The sequence below is a fragment of the Calonectris borealis genome, chromosome 4, assembly GCF_964195595.1.
Source record: "Calonectris borealis chromosome 4, bCalBor7.hap1.2, whole genome shotgun sequence".
NCBI classification, from domain to species: Eukaryota; Metazoa; Chordata; class Aves; order Procellariiformes; family Procellariidae; genus Calonectris; species Calonectris borealis.
In genome coordinates, this window is record NC_134315.1 from 10,901,302 (window position 1) to 10,920,470 (window position 19,169).

At 39.7% G+C, this 19,169-nt stretch overlaps 2 protein-coding genes across 2 annotated transcripts in view; both read left to right on the top strand.

Moving 5' to 3' along the window:
• Nucleotides 1–4,458, top strand: part of MSANTD1 (Myb/SANT DNA binding domain containing 1) — a 34,003-nt gene extending 29,545 nt beyond the window's left edge. Inside the window, 1 exon segment of the mRNA XM_075150519.1 lies at nucleotides 3,487–4,458. Coding sequence (XP_075006620.1) covers nucleotides 3,487–3,727 — 241 coding nt within the window. The 3' untranslated portion in view covers nucleotides 3,728–4,458.
• A 12,453-nt stretch (nucleotides 4,459–16,911) lies between these two features.
• RGS12 (regulator of G protein signaling 12) overlaps nucleotides 16,912–19,169 on the top strand; it is an 89,768-nt gene continuing 87,510 nt past the window's right edge. Inside the window, exon 1 of the mRNA XM_075148636.1 lies at nucleotides 16,912–17,029. The gene's annotated coding sequence lies outside the window, so the exon portion shown is untranslated. The remainder of the gene's footprint in view (nucleotides 17,030–19,169) is intronic.

Genomic DNA, 19,169 nt, shown 5'->3' on the forward strand with positions numbered 1-19,169 from the left:
GGCTGGAGAGAAAAGGAGATTGGGAACACCACCAAAGCTAGGGGTGTCTGAAATAAGTATTTCTTTTCAATTAAGTCTGTCTAATTACCAAGTCTTGTTTGTTAATTGTAAACAAACACAGAGAGTACTTAGGAGACCTTGAAGAATCCTCATGCCCTGGCTTTTGTGGGGACTTCTCTGTGCTGAAACCCGATTTTGAGCAAGCACTTGTCAGTGGGTACTTTCTCAGTTATTAGCAGGCTGCAGATACTGCTGATACAGTTCCCCAGGTAGCTGCCATCACCACCAGATGTTTTGCCTCTCTTTCCTCACTGGAGCTGCGCAAGACAGTTATTGTCTTGGACGTTTGGTTATGTCTCTTACAGGTTTTTGATGGACCACATTTGTTTAACTGAAAAACAGGTAAAATCCTGTACAGACTCTAGGACACACTTCAAAGATTTTTTTTCTTCTCTTAAAAATAAGGTTTATTTTAGATCTTTCAATCCAAATCACTCCATCTCCTTTTTTCATGTTTTTTTTCGGTCGCGATTGAAATTAAAAACCAAATGGCAGCCACAACTGCTAAGAAAGTAATGCAATGCTCTGTGCAGCTCAGGACCATTGACATGCCTCAGATTGTCTCTCATTCCTTACTAAGGACCATTCTCACCAGGGCTTACTTTGACAAGACGCAAGCCCTCTGGTGGCTCTAGGAGCCAGTTCTTACTTGTTTCAGACAAGTGATCTTACCATAGCTACTTTCTAGTACTGTATAGGGAAGAGGATAGAGATCCCTCGAGTTTTCAGTAACTAAATCCTCTGTGAAGACAAGTTTAAATTCAAAAGGTGACTTTGGCTAAAATAATACCATTATTTCAGAAAGATTCTTGCTCTGCCTACCAGAAAGCATGCATTCTTTGTGAATGTGAGTGCAGCGATGGGAACCTTGGAATAACAGATTCAGTGTTGTCCTTACACTGCTGTAGACCTTCTCCACTTGCTTGACCTCTTTGAGAACCACATTTCAAATCATTCTGGCCCTTAGAGTTAATGGGGGCAAGCAGAATTTGCTGTCAGCCAAGACCCATTCTTGCACGATTGTCTGGCTGTGATAATCTCAGTGATCAGCTGCAAGCTTAACTCACAGTTTGAGCAGAGCAGCATGTATTTATTTTACGCACATTTATTTGATGCCCAAAATCAAATATGATATATAGAATCTGCAAAGGTGAGTTTATTTTGTATACCTTCCAAAGTTTTGTTTACCATAAAGGTGATGACGACTCCTTTCCCTTAGCATCATCGTAGCAGTGTAATGGTGATAAAACCCTTTGAATAGTACAAGTAACTTTAAATTCTTGGATAATCTGAAAGCCCGTGGTCATTGTTCACCATGTCAGTGTACATTTGTAAAGGAAGACTGTTGTTCTTTCTTACCTGTGCACAAGGGGACAGCACATTTAAATGACTAAACAGTACTCAAACAGTTTCCCTCAAGACCAATTCTAATTTTTTTTCTCTAAGATTTTAATAGCATTTAATTTAATCCACTTGTTTCTTTTCATAGACGTCACCCTTTTTGGGTCATTGCACCCTTAAATGTCAAGGGGCTTGTGTCTTTTTGTTATATTTGCATTAAGTCTTTCAGGTGCTTAGGATTGTTTATTTCTCTTGCTGAGAGATCTGAATGTCACAGTCACTGTTGCACAAAGCCTGTCAAGTAGGAGAAGAACATGGATAGAATTTTGATACAAATCTGCCACAGCTGAGTGACCTCCCTCCCCACTCCCCTTCTTCACATTCATAAAAACACATTCCTCAAGAGTTCAGGTTATCTTTATTCAAGGATGTCTTGAAATCTGCAAGGTGTTGACATGGCATACTGCTCACAACTGTGCTATCTTATTATTGCATTTCACCCAGAAAGGATACTGCGTTTGGCAGAACACAACTGAGATGATTGCTGTTTGTGTGAAGGGACTCCAAGACCCATCATCAGATAACTTTGGGGACTCCAGTCTGGAGTTACAAAAAGTGTGAATGAACATGTGGACTGTCACTTGAAGTTAGAAAATAAGTTATTCAGCTGTAACTGGAGGTTTTTAAGATCTGTAGTTCACTTGCACATTTTGCCTTCTACTTGCCTTTCTTCCTCCTTCACAATTTAGCATGCTTCTTTCTTAGATTACAGGTTAAGAGAAACAGATCTCTGTGTGTTCTAACTTGTACGCCGTGTAGGCTGGTTTTGAATTCATGTGTTGCATTGTCACTTCAAGTTAGGATGGCCATCTTGAGAGCACTGTCTTTATTGCTAGGTTTCTCTCTTTCTTCTAAAACAGAAACTCAACATGATGCAGCGTAGAGGAAATTCTGAAAATATTATCCAAATTGCACATGGCAGTTCTAGATATTTCAGATGAGGATGTACAATTTGATGCATGCTTGTCTAACTTTTATACCCTGAGAGAGCTTAGAGGTGTTCTGCTCAAGGAACATCGACATGACTGGGGACATAGACAGCCTTGGATTCAGCAATCTGGTGTTCTCCAAGGGCTACATATACTCTTTCTGAATTTCAGAAGAACTTTTTTTTAATCCAAATAGCAGTTAATTACTATATCGAATAGAGAGTCTTGCCTTTATATTAGGGTGAAAACAAAACTATAGGCAGAGGGTTATAGCGTGCTTGAAATTTTCATTAAAATGTTAGGAGTTTGAAGGGAAGTATGGTTTGTTTTGTTAGCTATCCTACTTGATAAAACTTGTCATTAACCTAAATATGAGAAGAAGTTAGCCATAGTATCCTGTGTTTGTGACAAATACATTTAATTAAAAAAAAAAATGTAAAGTGCAACTGGGAAATATCTAAAAGCAAATATGAAATGTGATCAATCTGTGACCTGTAAGAAAAGACAGAATCTTGTAAGCTGTATCCTGCTAAACTTTTACGTTGTTTATAATGTTTTGTGATGGAATATATAAATAAGTGGTCAGTGCAACTGCTGTGTCTCAGTGCAAGGGCAAATTCTGAGACTAGTATGCTGGAGTGGGATCAGCGATGCTTTAAAAAACGAGCTGTAACTTACCACCACACATAACAGTGCAGTGCTTTCTCCGGATGGGATGGTTATTGCAGCTTTAGAATTGGAGTTTTAATGGCCAGATGAGCAAAATGTCTCTCCCAACACAGTTTGTAAATTAAATGTGTAAGAAATGTCAAGTTTAAAAAAAAAAAAATTATGCCTGGTATTCTGCAGGGAAAATTCTCATTAAAAACAACGAGATTTAAAAACTTTTTTTTTACAATCTGTAACACTATGCAGTAATACAGTAAATACTTATGTTTTGGCATGAACTTGAGAGGGAATTTATTGGAGAACGCAGCAGGGTTTAAAAATAGGACGAGGTTGTAGCTTGGCCAAGAATGTAGTATAGAATTTTAGGTTCTAATATAGTTTTTTTTATAAATATGAGTTTAATTGTTAACAAATATTCACATTTCAGAGCTGAAGAAAGACCAGTCAAGAAAAGAAAAATGCAAAGCTGCAGCTTCCAAAAGAAGAAGCTAAAATTAATGGAGGCCATGTTGGAAGAACAAAAGAAGTTGAGTAGAGCTATGGAAGAAACCTGTAGAGAAGTGCGCAGGATTCTGGATCAGCAAAACATCATTCAAGTTCAAAGCTTACAGTTACAGGAGAGAATGATGAATCTACTGGAGAAAATGATCGCCAAATCTAATGTGTAGTTTCCTTTGTGAATGCCTCTGAGATTACTATCGATACTATAGATATCCCTTTATTGCACACCATATGTGTGTCTGTTGCCCTATTCCCAGGTTTTCCATGGAAATTAAAACCTTAGTGTAATCTTAGTTAAGCAAAGAGAACAGATAACGCAGGGTAAGAGCTATCCAGTATGATAAAATTAGTGCAATATATGCCTAAGTTGACTTATTTTTATACGGAAAGGTTAAGAGATGAATAGCTCTGGGAACTTCAGGACTGTTTATGCCTAAGTCAGGTATTGTTTTACAAACAGTGGTGTTGTATATTGCTTCACATCAAGGACTATAGCTTGACCTGTTGTAGGAGAACGAAATAGTGCATTTCTAAACATGGTAATTGCATCTTGACTCTGCTGATGATTAAACCCTGTTTTGAAACATAATGCTGTGATTGTACAAGTGACCTATGGTTCTTGTGAAGAGCTAGTTGGGACCATGAGATACATCATTTTAAACTCCATGCCTGATATGAATAGTACTATAAAGTATTAGGGTAAAAATAGTCTATTCAAATACACTTTTGATATAAAAAGAAAACCCCAAACCACCTTACTATATACTGAATACTAAAATGTATAGAAGATACTTGAAGTTGCTTTTGATATTAAATGTTTAATTTTTTTCATTATTAACTGGAATCTGTTGACTTAATGAACAACCAGCAATGAAAACTCTCATTTATTCTCTATCACAAAAGAAAAATATTGTACTGTGTGTATATACATATATATATATATATAATCTATCAAATGAAATAAAGAAAAAGAAGAAACTTATTATTGCTGGGCAGATAGTATGCTTTGGGACAGTGAAAAATACTGGGAGAGGTAACGATGGTCAAAGGTTTTTAATTCTTAATTGCAGTGTAAAGATCTCCTATACTGATGCCCAAAATATAGAGATGGAAGTCATGAAGAACATTCGACGCCTCTACAGTAGTATTTGCTAGTGGCACAACTTTGGTATGCAATTAGATGGTTTAAGGTATGGTCTGTAAGGCAGATCAACATTGATACACCACAAGAGGGAGCAGGAGGCATAAAGGATTGTATTTAAGGCGTTGAAATGAAGTACCAGCAAGCGGTTCTTCAATGAAATATGACATTGAAATAACCTTTAACATAAATTAAAAAATTCGTCAGCTGAATTTCCTATATACCATTTTTTTTGTGTTCTCCTTGAAAAACATATTTCTGCTGCTTTCACTGTATTTGCAAGACTGAAGGTTAGATTCAAATATAGAAGTATAGAAAGTGTAGAATTAATGTTAGTACTAGGAACTCAGGCCATTTTCCATTCCCACTATTAAATAATGTCCCCCCTTGAAACTTTGTTTTTGAAGGTTTTTGCATTTTCTTATATCATTTAACATGTTGTTGCCTAAGCTAATGTTAGCTAAACTATTTAAAACCCAGACCCAACCAATTAATCTGTAATTATGCTTGGTGAACAGGATAAAGGTTATACTCGTGAAGAAAATTAATAACATGTGGAAACATTTCCAGAAGAACCTGCAGGTATGAAGATTAAGAATGATTAAGTATGTAAATGTGGCCCATTCCTACAGTTTAATTCATGATAACAGGATAATGCAAATGTAGTAGAAGACTGAACCTGCAGAAAATGGTGGCTGCTGAAGTATAAATGCAGTAACTTTCCTTCACTCCAGCTTTACTACAGTGATTGGGTGATGGAAAAAGGGCAAGCATCTGGTGTGGTTCTGCAAAGATAGGGTGATAGCTGACATTTAGCAAAAGTGAAATTCCAAATACTTTTGTGTATGTAAATTGAATTAGTCATCTCTGAAAGAGAATCATGAAACCTTATTATATCTCTGCCTGCAGAACTACTGGTAAAAACAGGACTGTCATATAGGTGATCAGAGTACTTGCAAGAGCATTGTCATACAGGCATAAAAGAGAGAGGGAATATATGTTCTGTGCTTTGTCATGGTTTTGCACATTCCAAATGTAGATCTGTCGCAGATTCAGGTAGGCTGATGTATCCATGTTGTGGCACTTCCTGACACTTTAACTTGTTTACAGTAAGATACAAAGAAACTCTCTCCTGACTCCACAGGAATTAGTAATATTTACTGATATTATCTACTTGAACCTTATAGCAATTAAATCCAATTAATGAGCAATAACAATGGCAGCATATTTGAACCTTGTACCGGAGAGTAGGTAGCCCCTCTCCTTACATGCTATAAGAATTATAACTCTAGAGCTGTAGGAACACAGGAACGGAGGAAATCCACTAATTTCTTGCCTGCTACCACAAGCAGCCATGTCATACAATCCCTTTTGTAAATGTGTGGACCTGTATCTCAAAATGAATTAGGTGTTTTGTCCCCAGAATCGTAAGAAGAGCTGCAATACAGATGGATAAGCTGCAGTTTAGAAGATTGCTTCTAGGATTATTTCTGGTCAATATATACCAATTTCTTCTTGTATCAGCACTGTGATTTTGCCACTTTCTGTAGCGTTTACTCTTGAGAGTCAGAGGTTGTGTCCTGTGCAGCCCGTCTTCAGAAGAACAGCACTTTTTTATAAGGTAGGGATTATTCTGATGACTGTTTTGCTCATTTTGCTCTTTGAGTTAATCCTTTTTAAAGATGAATGACCAGAATGATACACAGCATTCTAGATGAGACTGAACATTGTCTTACATAACTGCATTAAAGGAAGTGGTGTTTTCTGGAGGTTGTGAGATTTTATTTCTATATAAAACATCATTTTTTTTAGTAGTTAAATTTATAAGTTCAATTTTAAAACCTCATTTCTTTAACAAAAGGCTTTATTCCCATCCTTCCAGATTATCTGTGTCCTAGCCAGATTTTTTGTCCAGAGAGTGAACACTGCTCTGCAATAGACAAATATGTCTATTGCAGTTTCATGTATGACATGATTTTTCTAATGATCTTTTTGACAACAGGTCAAAAATTCCTTACCTGCATATTTTCTTTTTGCTGTTGTTTCATTTGTTTTAGTAAAGGCTGAACATTTACTTGAAAAAATAGGTTGAGTGATTTTTTTCTGTTTGGTGTTTTTTTTTTTTAAGGTACGCACAGATTTCTCATCTATATGGGACAGTTAGCTGCAGGTAAAGATATTTGAATGTTTGAGATATTCAGACTAATTATAACTTGAAAGACCTGCCTAGAATTAAAATGCTTGGTAGAATTCCTGGTTTTGCAAAACGGAGACACGACTTCTGTATCTGTATGAGTAGGGAGTTCCGAGCGTAATAAGTATTCAAGGAGAGCAGATCAGGGGTTACTCAAGTTTATCATCGTAACTATGACATTAAAGGAACTCCCTCATGGCTTCTAGAAGTGTGATCAACAAATAAACTGTAGGACAGGAAAACAAATTTCTTATTTTCAGGGGGCAGTAATGGGGTCAACACAGTATGATATCACTTTCACTAAATGAAGCGCCTGTATAACATATACACACGCAGATGGTGCAAATGGAAAAAATAAATAGGGGAGGAAATACACTGCCTGAAGGCAGGTGACTTTGAAAGTGATGTAAAAATAGAATGAAAAAGAACCTGAGGAGGCAGATGAGAAAACGAGACATTGAGAAACATGCAAGCAATTGAAGAGAAGCAGATTGTGATGAAAGGAAAGATGGGAAAAAATATGTTCGGCAAAGGGGCAAAGTAAATGCCTCCAAACAAAGCTAGTAATTATAGGGAAGAGAAGGAACACAACATTTTAAAAGACAGGAAAGTGAAAATGGAAGAAGAAACTTAATGTTGAAGGAGAAAAGTTATGGTATGAATATGAAGAGCTAACACTAGTGAAATTCTGTATATTTTGAATAGACAGCTCCTACAGATAACTTAGTCAAGTTATAAATAGCGTACAGCAAGTAGTGACATTTTTTTCCCACCAGAGAAAAATAAGTCTCCGGACAAATATTTCGAAGCAAAAATATTTTTCACAAACTAGAGAGGTTAAGTAATTTGTAGGAGGATCCCATTATAATTAAACAGCATTTTCTCATGTTGGTAGTAACAATTTGCTGGTTAAAATAGTTTGTAATTTTTTTTTCCTTGGCTCTTCAAATTGGAGAAGGATTTTAAGTTTTCAGTTTATGTCAGGCCTTGCCAAGTTTAACTGTGATCCACAAAACCAGGCAATATATTTATGGACATGGAATGTCTTTTTATCATTTTCTCCATAAATGGCTATCTCTTTTGCAAAGTACAAAGCCAGCAGAAAAACTGGTATACAGAATTTTAAAATTATTTTTCCAGACTTAGTCTGCCCAATTCAGTGCCGGCAAAAAGCGTTTACAACTCTGTAGACTTACCCTAAGTTGACATCCTGGTTCTGTGAATAGTCTCTTGTACTAAAGTTAATGGGACTACTCAGATGAGTAAATTTATTGAACTGTGTATGTGTATGTTTGCAGGATCCGTTCCTACACTGATAATGTAATGTGAAAGGCAAATTTGAAAAAGAAATTTAGGAACATTTGGTGGTGTTATGTCAGCAAGTAAATACTAACCATCTGGTCTCTAGATTGCTAATCTATTTCCCCTGATTTTATGGGTAGCATACTTCCTGTGTGTGCAAGCTTGAGACTACATCATTAAACTTCTGTATTGATCTTTTTTAGTGTTTTAACAGAAGCATTTAAATTACTTTGCAATTTTTGGGGTAAAATTTTGTTTCTATACATAATTTTTCTGGTTGGAAATTTTTCATTCTTCTACAGCTTATTTTAAAATGTTTTATTGAAACACATTTCTAATAAGGATGAATAATTTCAGGTATGTTCTTTGAAAAACAGATCAGTCATCTGCAGTGAACGACATCCAGTTATCTAGAGCTGACTAATTACTACAGATAAGATCTCAGTTTGATCCTGGTTGAAAGTTGTGTCTTTGTAAAATATTTGCAATGTAGTGAAGGGTGTTGCTTGTATTCCAAATCTTTTGTTCAGTACTAAAATATTTTTTTAAAGAAAGTAGCTCATATAAAAATATCTTTCAAAGTAGCTGCCTTCAGTCATCTAAAAATGAATCCTTTTATAATTCTGCTTTCTTAAACTGTGCTTCTTCCATCAGGTTCTAAGAATTTGGCAAATAACTCTTAAGATGTTTAAGATGTTAAACCATATATATCTGAATTTGGATTTGTAAATATGTTGGTAACGTTTTCAACGAGAGTCTAACTTCCTGACTGTATGTTGTTATCTTAGGGGTAAGTTCTGGATTGCTATGCATTGCAAGAAAAAAATGAATTGGTGCATACTATTAAAGGTATAAAATTTGCCACATACTTAAATGTTGAGAAGTACTTATCACAGCTTGAGGAAGGCTTGTTTCACTGAGGGAAGCTATAGGAATATCAATTTTCTATGAACTGCAAAGTAAACATATTTAGAAAATTAATTAAAACTACTTTAAAAACTCTCCATGATCCTTATTCTTCCCCCTACAGGTTTAACTATAATTTATCTTTAATTCCATATAATTAGATCAAATGCAATCTTCTTTATGGATGCATAAAACCTTGCCCACATGAACTTGTGTGGTGTTAACTATAACTGTATACTTTCTTTAAACTTATATGAATAAGATTTTGATATACTGCTTTTTCAGCTAGCTTAACTTGGAACTTCACTAGACGAAGATGAAATACACCACTGTTAAATCTTTCACAAAAATAAAACTGTCCACAGAGGGTTTAAATCTTGTCTGTATTCAAGGATTTAAGCCTATTTAGAGCTGGTTCACATTGGTTAACATTCAGTAAAAACTATGACTGAATTTCACCACAATTGAAATGGCATAATACAGATTACACCAGAAATTGTGCACTTGTTTCATGTCTCCTTGCTGGCAAGAACTTCTTGTGATTTGGTTTACGCATTCTCATATGAATAAGCCATGACCTTATTTTAGGAAGGTGGTTAAAGAATGTACAATATACATTGAAGAACTTTATTCTTAAGTAGACTTTCCTTCTGTGTGACTGTCTGACTGTACACGTTCGTTTGTGCAATGAACAACTCCATGCAACATCCCACGTGCATTGTAGTTCATTTACAGAAGGGTACTAGCATCTTCAGCTGAAAAGTTAGCCCATGTGCTGACACAGCAGAAATGGTGAAAGTTCGAATTGCCTGAACACTGGTGCAGCATTGCTCAGCACTGGAAGAAAATTCCTCTCAGATAGTCCTTATAGTCAGTCATCTGTCTCCAGATATAGCTATGCCTCTGAATCTCTTAGCTGGAGATACAGCTGTCTTGTGATCTTGTCTTGACCACTCCAAATAAAAAGAAAGTATACTTGATGTGTAAAGTATGTGCATCAGGTTCAGTCTTAGGAAGAATATGGCTTATGAAAAAAAGCATAGGCTAATTTTCTATTTCAGATGAAATTAGGATGTTATGCTAGGCAATAAGTTGGAGTAAGCCAATTATTAAGGAAATTATGTTTATGGAGAATCAGCTATAATCACTAGGATTTCAGCAGGAACTACCTGGATCACCTGGCTCACGGAAAGGCCACCACAAATGTTGTATCCTTAAAAAGGTGAAAGAGGAAGTTGGCTGCCACAAGTTCAAAGAAATAATCCATTAACATTCAACTTTTACCCTGGAATAGAAATTTTAGGAGGCAAGACCTTAACCTAGTTCTGAGAGGAACCTTAAGAAGCGATAGTGAGGGTACTGAAAAGACTTCCACACATGCTGTCAATGCCAAAATGACTCTTCACAAATGCACTTAATGGAGAAATCCATTTCTTTTCATTCCAAAGGGTCATTTAGAATAACTGCAAAGCTAGTCTTAAATGAAACAAAAGGTTTGGTGGAGCACAGAGAAATTATTCTACTTTATGTAGGTATATCTTAATGAGGTTTTATACTAACAATCATGATGATTTTTACCCAGAATAAGCAGGTATCTTCTCATCTTAAAAGCCATTCAGAATCTAGTTATGAGGAGGGGGAAGATGAAGTCAGCCTGAGTTAAATCGGATTTGAGAGCCACTCCAGAATCCTGTCATTCTGCGTTATTAGGCATGGAAGCTGTTAGCACCAAAAATGCCTCTGCCAAGGTGGACCTAAGCATCACTGCAGTCATGTCACACCTTTTCAGCTGAACTTCAGGAGAAGACATTACCACAAACAGATGTTAGAGATTACCCTCCCCTCTGGCAGAGATCCTAAGGACAGCCTGAACTTGATCCAAAAGGACCTTCTGTTTTCTCCAAAGTCTGGAGATAAGAAGCTTGGATGAGGAAATGGGAAAATGCTTGGACTTGACTTTGTCACATCCCTAGTGGAGAGGTGGTAAAAAGCGTTCCCGGATTCCAGGGTTAACTACTGGGAGTAGAGGATCCTTCCTCCTCACTTCAATGCTGCATAGTTTGTCCTGGAGCAAGGGTCTTTTATCAGGGGAATTATGTTAAATAGGAATATGCAAAGTCGCTTTCTCTGTCTGTTACTTATGTCACCTCTTCAGTGCCTCAGGCTCTCATTTTCACTCAGTTTCTTTTCGTGGAATCATGTGTGAACTTGGAGAACTCTTAGCACATTTTTCCTGAGGGTTAGGGATATGAGTGGTACTTTTATACTGACATTTGTGCCTCATCACTTAGAAAATGTGCTTAGCCATAAACTTAGCCAGCAGAGTCCTGATATGTCACTCTTGTATGGTATGTGAACCTGGGAGCCACACTGGAAACGGCTTCAAAGAGGAAGAAAAGGGACACAGGAGTAGAGCATTGGGAGATGTCACTCATGATCCTAATTCAGCGTGCTGTTTAGATGCAAGGATAGAGCTTGCTCACTCTGCCCCTCACTACAAGGACATTGAGGTGCTGGAGCGTGTCCAGAGAAGGGCAACGAAGCTGGTGAAGGGTCTGGAGAACAAGTCTTATGAAGAGCGGCTGAGGGAACTGGGACTGTTTAGTCTGGAGAAGAGGAGGCTGAGGGGAGACCTCATCGTGCTCTACAACGACCTGAAAGGAGGTTGTAGCGAGGTGGGTGTTGGTCTCTTCTGCCAAGTAACTAGCGATAGGACGAAAGGAAATGGCCTCAAGTTGCGCCAAGGGAGGTTTAGATTGGACATTAGGAGAAATTTCTTTACTGAAAGAGTGGTCAGGCCTTGGAACAGGCTGCCCAGGGAAGTGGTTGAGTCACCATCCCCGAGGTATTTAAAAGACGTGTAGATGAGGCACTTAGGGACATGGTTTAGTGGGCATGGTGGTGTTAGGTTGATGGTTGGACTCGATGATCTTAGAGGTCTTTTCCAACCTTAATGATTCTGATTCTATTGCTGAATATGATGATAATGACTTTTTTGGCATGGTACTTAGAGCCACAAGGAATACCTCCCTGAGATATCCCTTTTCCTTACAGCACCAAAAATATACAGAGCTTCTTCAGAACATGCAAATTCAGCTGCTAAACGATACACATTTTTAAGCCCCATGGGACTGAAGACACTCTGCTTAAATGAGCCCAATGGGACAGAAGACACAGCTTAAATGGCGCAGCAAGGTCATGGCAGGTTAATTAGTCAGGCCATTTTGAATTATAAGATTAAAGCTCCAAGTCTTTAAAAAAAACCCAAAAAACAAAAACCAACAAGCCCTTCAGTAATGTCTCAGAGGTATCCCTTCAGAGCAAAAAATTAGAATGAAATACACTAGAAAATGATTTTTTTTTCATTTTTTGTGTATGTGTTTTAACAATATTACAAGGTGTCCATGACATAATATGAAATTAAGTTTTAAATCATTCTGGCTCACTAAGGTATTCCTCAGGAACCGAGTAATACAGGGTATACACTATTTGACCACAAGAAATGGTGGGGTACAGGTTTCTGTGCTTCCACTGACACCAGTAAGGCCAAACCCAATTCTTGGGTCTCCAGTTCTTGGCAGAAGTATATTAGGTGTGCTTGCGCATTTGAAATAGATGTTTTGGTTATATATATTAGGGTTGCTCATCAGCATTGGAGGTTTAACATGACATCAACTTTAATCACATGTAGTCATAGATAAGGGAAGAAAAATGGAGATCAGTGAGCAGTAATTTGTGTTTTCAATTTTTGTATACAACATGCTTAATTTGACTTATGTTAGTGAATTTGGGAAAATAAATATAGCACATTCTATTGTAGGGAAATAAATTTTCTTAAGATACTAAATAATTTTATTTCTATTGCAGTGCTACCCAAAGGAGCAGTCAGGACCATGGCCTAGCTGTGCCTGTTTTGACACAGAGAAAGATGCTCCAGACTGTTTACCTTGTAAACTTCAATTTTGCAAATGGTACCATTCACATATTTAAGACTAACTGCACACAAGAATCTTTCAACATAAAAACTATTTAACTATATTTTAATGTTTAATTAAATAACATGGTAGGTAAGGACACAATTACAAAGCTAAGTAGATGCACAAGTTATATAGATCAATCCTTTTATGTCTAAATAGGATTTGAGATGATACGTCTTCTATTGGCCAGTCAAGATTTAACGTGATCAGTATCCCTGTTTAGTTCTACTACTTCACAGCTCCTTGTAAAGATTTTTTTTACATTGGTATTCTAGGGTGGGAAATCGTCATCCAAACCAAAATGCATTTATATAAAAATATTTTCTTCCTTTTCCCACCACCAAGAGTGTCTCCCACTAGGGAGAAGACTATGTTTAAAATAAAGGAAAAAGTATTTCTAAAGATTAGATTAAATAGTAAGCCAAGGTAGATATTGATGGCTATGTTCATCTTCCAGTCCTCTGTGCGGAAAACACGATCTTCACTGATCCTTTGGATTGGACTCTGATGATTAACTGAAGGAAGGACGAGCTTTTGGAATTTAAGAAATAAACTCTCTGATGAGAATTTTGCTCCCAACTACATATTAACTGGCCAACACAAGCTAACTATAAGGTATATGATATACAATCTTCCCTGATGTTCAGAAAAAAATTAAGCTAGGAGAATTGGAATGAAGTTCGTATACTGAAGAAGCATTTAATGCTGACAATTATATACAATTCTATTATTTTGAACATTCTGAAAACATTAAATGAGAAAATTGACATTTATGTGAGGATATTTCTCTATGTCTAAAATAAAATCTTTTTGGAGCAACCAACACTTTCATTCCTTTGACCAAGGTAATTAAACAATGGTAATTAAAACCATAGACTTTGCATCAGATGCTGGACTAAGTTTATTTTCTGACTTCTCATCTGGTGTTTGTGGCAGCAATAATCACACTTCATTACAGTATGCATTGTAAACCTCTTCAGATCACATCTGACAAGCTGTTTTGTGACAGCCACCCTCGGTGTGATTGAGATGTCTGTACACTCAACATTAAGCTACTTAGCCTTATAAGCCAAAGCTTTTACAGCCCAAAAGCCACAAATCCTTATCACTTTGTTTCACACCCTTTCTTCCTTTATTGCCTCCAACAGTGGTGAAAACAGTAAGAAAAGTTACAGCTGAGACCTTGCTTGGATTTTTGAGGGGCCATTAATCACCTTGCTCCAGATTCTAACATAAAGTCTTAATCACCATTTCCAAAAACGCTAAAGAAAAGCACTAAATCCATTCATGATGAGCTGGATATTTGACTGCGCAAAGGCTGTGTGAGCACACCTGTTTCCATGTCAGTCTGGGTGTTCACTTCTTCCTTGCTGAGCAACACTCACGTAGGAAATTCAGCCCTACTACAAAGAAGCCTTCTGTGAAGTCAGACTAATTACATTCTCCTCTGCTACTACCTAAGTCCAATCAATTCTGTTGGCTATCACAAATAGGACAGTTTCAGTATCTCTGGAAGAGGTAATCTGACATTGCCATGGAGTAATTATTTTATAGTTAGTAAACGCTGATGCCATTTCTAGTATCCCTCCCCTTTGAAACAAAACATGATTTCTTTCTATTAACTTCATAAAGGCTCAGTGGGAGACCTGCAGATACCTCTGTGGAATAGTTACAATTCCTCTTTACTCGTCACTTTCCAAGGGATTTTCTTCTCTTACACTTGTTTACAAGGTCAGACTGTTTGAAATACGTGGCTGACCTATCTTCCCTTCAGTAGGCAAGGAGGTAGTGCAAGTCAGTGCTAGATCTGTTAAGGTAGCATGGGTAACAGAAATAGTGGCAAAAGACATATAGTCTTGAAAACCTCATATGGAAGCTGGGAATAATTAAGCTATTAAGGGATGGCAATACAAAAAAACACCTTTCGTTTGTGGAACACAATTCTTGTCCTGTGAAATCTCCCCAGTCAAAGGGATAAATAACTATCACTTGTTTGGGCAAACTTAGATCTCTAGAGTATTTTTAAAAATTATTGCACCACACCTGAAAGAATCAATGACATGTGAGGTTTAAAATCGATTTTCTTTTTTATGTTTTGAATTTTTAGCTTCCCTAAAGGATCAATAATTACTTTTATAGGACACAGTATCTCTGGAAAAGTTAGGAGGTCTATCATCTTGTAATTTTACACTGATCTGCCAAGATGTCTTCTGTGAGGATGAGGAAAAGAAATAATGCTTATTTCATTCAGTTATTTTCCCCTTTAGAAGCTTTTCCCTTAAAATCTGGTAAGAAAGATAAAAGAACTGGGATTTAACTTGATTTGAAGTGTTTCATGTTGGTAGAAATCTCCTTGGGATGGAGTGACAAAGAAAAAAACAGCAGAATGAGAAGGCGGAGGTAGGAGTGGAGGCACAGGATCCTCTATTTTTCCAAAGAACTTTTTCTTTTGGCCTGTGTTTTTGGTTTTCCTGAAGACTCCAGTATACTGTAAGCATTTCAGAAAGGGAAGGAGATGTTAAGAAAAAATTTCCTAGACTGGATAAAAATTAAACAAATTACTGAAGCCACAGTCTTAAAATTTAGAAGTTTTCTTACAGACCTAAGAGCAGCAGTGAGATGTGGATATATATCCTGCTCCAGAGATTGAAAACAAGTTAAAAAAAAGGTAAGCATTCTCTTTCACCTTGTGACGGGTAGGTTCAGTTCCATTTCGTGTTGCAGTGTGTAGATAGACTGAAATGAAGAAATCCCCTACATACAAAGCGTTTCTGCCAGTCCTTGTTCACAATTAAAGATCACAATCTTCTGCAAAGATCACAAAATCTTTTCAGGTTCTGAAGGAAGGTCAAATACATTTGGTCAATTCTTCCCTTGTTCTGGACCTTATATTCCTTGGGAATCTCTTCACTTTTATGTGTATCACCTTCCTCTCTTCTTATTTCTCCTATTTAAAATAAGGTTTTCTAGTATTGCCCTTTTGAAACAAAGAGCTGTCCCCAATGTATTTTGAAAACTTGCTGCCTGCGCCCTGCTCCATCTGGGTGGTAAAACTTCCCCTTTACACATACTCTTGCCCTTTGGATGCTTAACTACTACGAAATGCCTCACCTGCCTCCTCACCCTCATCAGATGACTTAATGGTTGAACCCAGTGCCACCCTGCTCCCTCCCACTTTTACCTTTACCTTGTAAGGTCTGTCTCACTTTCTTCCTGGGCTTCAAAGGCATGGCGTACCTGTTTGATGCACCTCTGAACGCCTCCCGGCCTATCCTCCCTGACCAACCTGCCCCTTCTCCTCAGCACCACTTCAGAGCTGCAAGTTATTCTAACGAGTCTCTCCCCTGCCAGCCAACGTCGCAGTGCTGTTTGTTTATGTCCTCAGACGAGGACTGGCTCCACTTTGTTCTCCCTACTCCGAGAGGACCGAACAAGTTGTCGCTACTCTGTGACATTGGTCATTTAATTCCTTCGCCCCGGTTTCGGCCGCGGGGCCGTTTCTCTCTCCGGCCTCAGCCTCCCGCCCCCTCAGCGGGCGCCGGCGAAGCCGCGTTCGAAAGAGCGCCGGCACCCCGCGCCTGCGCACTCCCCTCCCCGCTGGAGGCGAGGGGGCGGGGCGCCCGCTGCCCACCGCGCCCTGGTGAGGCGGCCGGGGGAGCAGAAAAAAACTACGCAACCCGGCATGCCCCGCGCGGCCCGCTCCCCACGGCCGCAGGGAGCGGGCCGCTCGCAGGGCACGCCGGGAGCTGTAGTTCTTTGGCGCTGGGTATTGTCTCTCCCCTTTCTCTGTCCGGGAACCCGACCGCCACCCCTGCCGGGTGAGTGCGGTGACTGACAGCTCCTTGCAGCCAGTGGCCGCAGCGCTGTGTGGCGGAGCCCGGCGCCCGTCTCCTCGGTGACCGGGGGCGCTGGTGCCTCAGTAGAGTAGCCGGAGTCCTGGGGGACGGAGGTGAGTGGGTCTGAGCGGGGGAGCGCCCACCCCTGCCGCCCGGCTCTCCCCTCCCCCTCGTCGCCGGGCCCGGGACCCCGCTCGGGGTGTGGTGGGAGGAGGGGGCAGCGTGTGGGCGGTGTGAGAGGAGCCGGGGGGGGGAGGGAAGGGGAGCGCGGCGGAGGGAGCAGAGGGGGAGGGCAGCGCCCTCGCTGCCTCTCTCTGCGCCCCTCAGGCTGCGGGGGCGGCGGGCAGCGCTGAGGCGGGGGCGTCCGTCCGCGGCGGGGGGGTCGCGGGTACTCCTTGCTCTCCCGTCGTTTTACCGCTTAATTTTTCAAACCGCCCCTGCGGGCTCAGGTGCCGCTTCTCCCCTCCCCGCAGCTCCACCCTCCTGGGAAGCGGCTGCCCCGCGGGGCGGTTAATGTGTAACCCCGCGGACCGTTGCTCGAGGCGGGGAGCGGCGGCGCTGACCCGCCCGCCCGCCCCTCCGCTCCGCGGCCTGCCGCCTCGCCCTTCGCGCCCAGCGCCGGCGGGATGCTCCCGCGCCCCGCCGAGGGCAGCGCCGGGCCGCGCCTGGCGCCCTCCAGGTGCGGGAGCCCTCCCCGGGAGGTGGGCTGCAGCTGGGGCGCTTGTGCCGCCGAAGAAGCCGGCAGCGTAACTTTTCGAGCGGCTTTCCGCAGCCTTGCACCGGGAGTCGGACGCGCCCCTCCTGGCTCGCGCCTTTGCCTGGAAGCGCCGTGAGTGCAAACCATCCCCAGCCTTTTCCCGACCGCTTTTATTCCTGAGCAGATCTCGCGTGTCGCTGCTTCAATCTGAAATGCTGCCCTTTTTCGCGCTCTACCAACAGTTTTGGAACGTATTTGCAAGAAAAGAAGGGGAAAAAAAAATGCCTAACTACCAACAAAGCCTTTTCACGTTCTTAAAGACGACAAATAAATTAATCTGAATTGTAAACACATGACTGTTTATACAATAGCTTTAGAAAACTTTGTCCTTAGTCTTGTCAGACAAAACAGCAAATGTCCTAATTGTGTTCTTTACAACTTGGTACGCTGGCACCAGTGTGAGAAGAGTTTTTATTAACGAGTATTTTTCAGCCTGCTGTTTCTAATTAAAGTCAGTATTTTTAGAATGATCACGCTAGGTACACTGAATTGTTTTCTCGCAAAGCAGTTGCTGCTTATACAGGAAACATAATGGTATGTTTTACCAATTGTGAAATGCTGATAAGATTTTTTAATTAAAATATTGTCCCGCCCAAGTTCTCAAACAACTGGTAGCTGTCTTCTACAGGTTGTGCTGTTATATTTCTCGTGTAACTTGTTTATAAACATGTACCACATTTGAATAGTGAGTGGAATTCAAATTTTATAACTTCATTTGATCTTCGTAGTGGCATCATTTGTGAAAGTCAGTTCTACCTTAATGAGTGGCACCCATGCTGAAGAGTCTTTTGCAATACTTCAAGATGTGTGTGAGGGATGAGGGAACAGTCTCTCTCTTCTGCGTGCTTCCACTTTGCACGCGTTATCCTCTTAGAGTCTCACTGTTGAAAAACAAAACGAAGCCAACCAGTTCTCTGCTTTTCCAAAAAAAAAATTCATTAACCTGGATACTGTAGAGCTGAGTATCAGCTTATTTCCAAAGGCTTTTCAAAATGAACTGGTGGTCAGTAATGTAGTCTTAAACTTCACATGCTCCCTGCCTCACTGCCCGCTGTAACTGTTAAGGTTATAGTCTAATGTAGACTGTAACAGGGGTATGTCTCCTGTTTCTGTTTGCTCTTTTTGTTGCTATGAGTTAACAAGAGCAGAAGCAGGAAACAAACCACCTCTCTCCCTTGAAAGTAAGCAAATAAGTATTATTTTCTCTGTAGTAGAGGGTTTGAAAATGACATGAAAAGCTAGCATAGATATGTAAAAACATTACATAAAGAAATGCACTGTTTGTGGGATAAAGTACCATTCAACCGTAACTGGTATTTTTGGTGTGTTATACCCCAAAAATAATTGATTGAAATGGTAGACCAGAATGTATGCTGGCAGCAAACTCAAATGTTTCTTTTTGTTTTGCAGTTCTGTGACAGAGCTGATGTATGTGGGCAAATTCTGTTACTTTACATACTTGAACAACTCTTAATTTGTATATGTTAGTGTTTCTG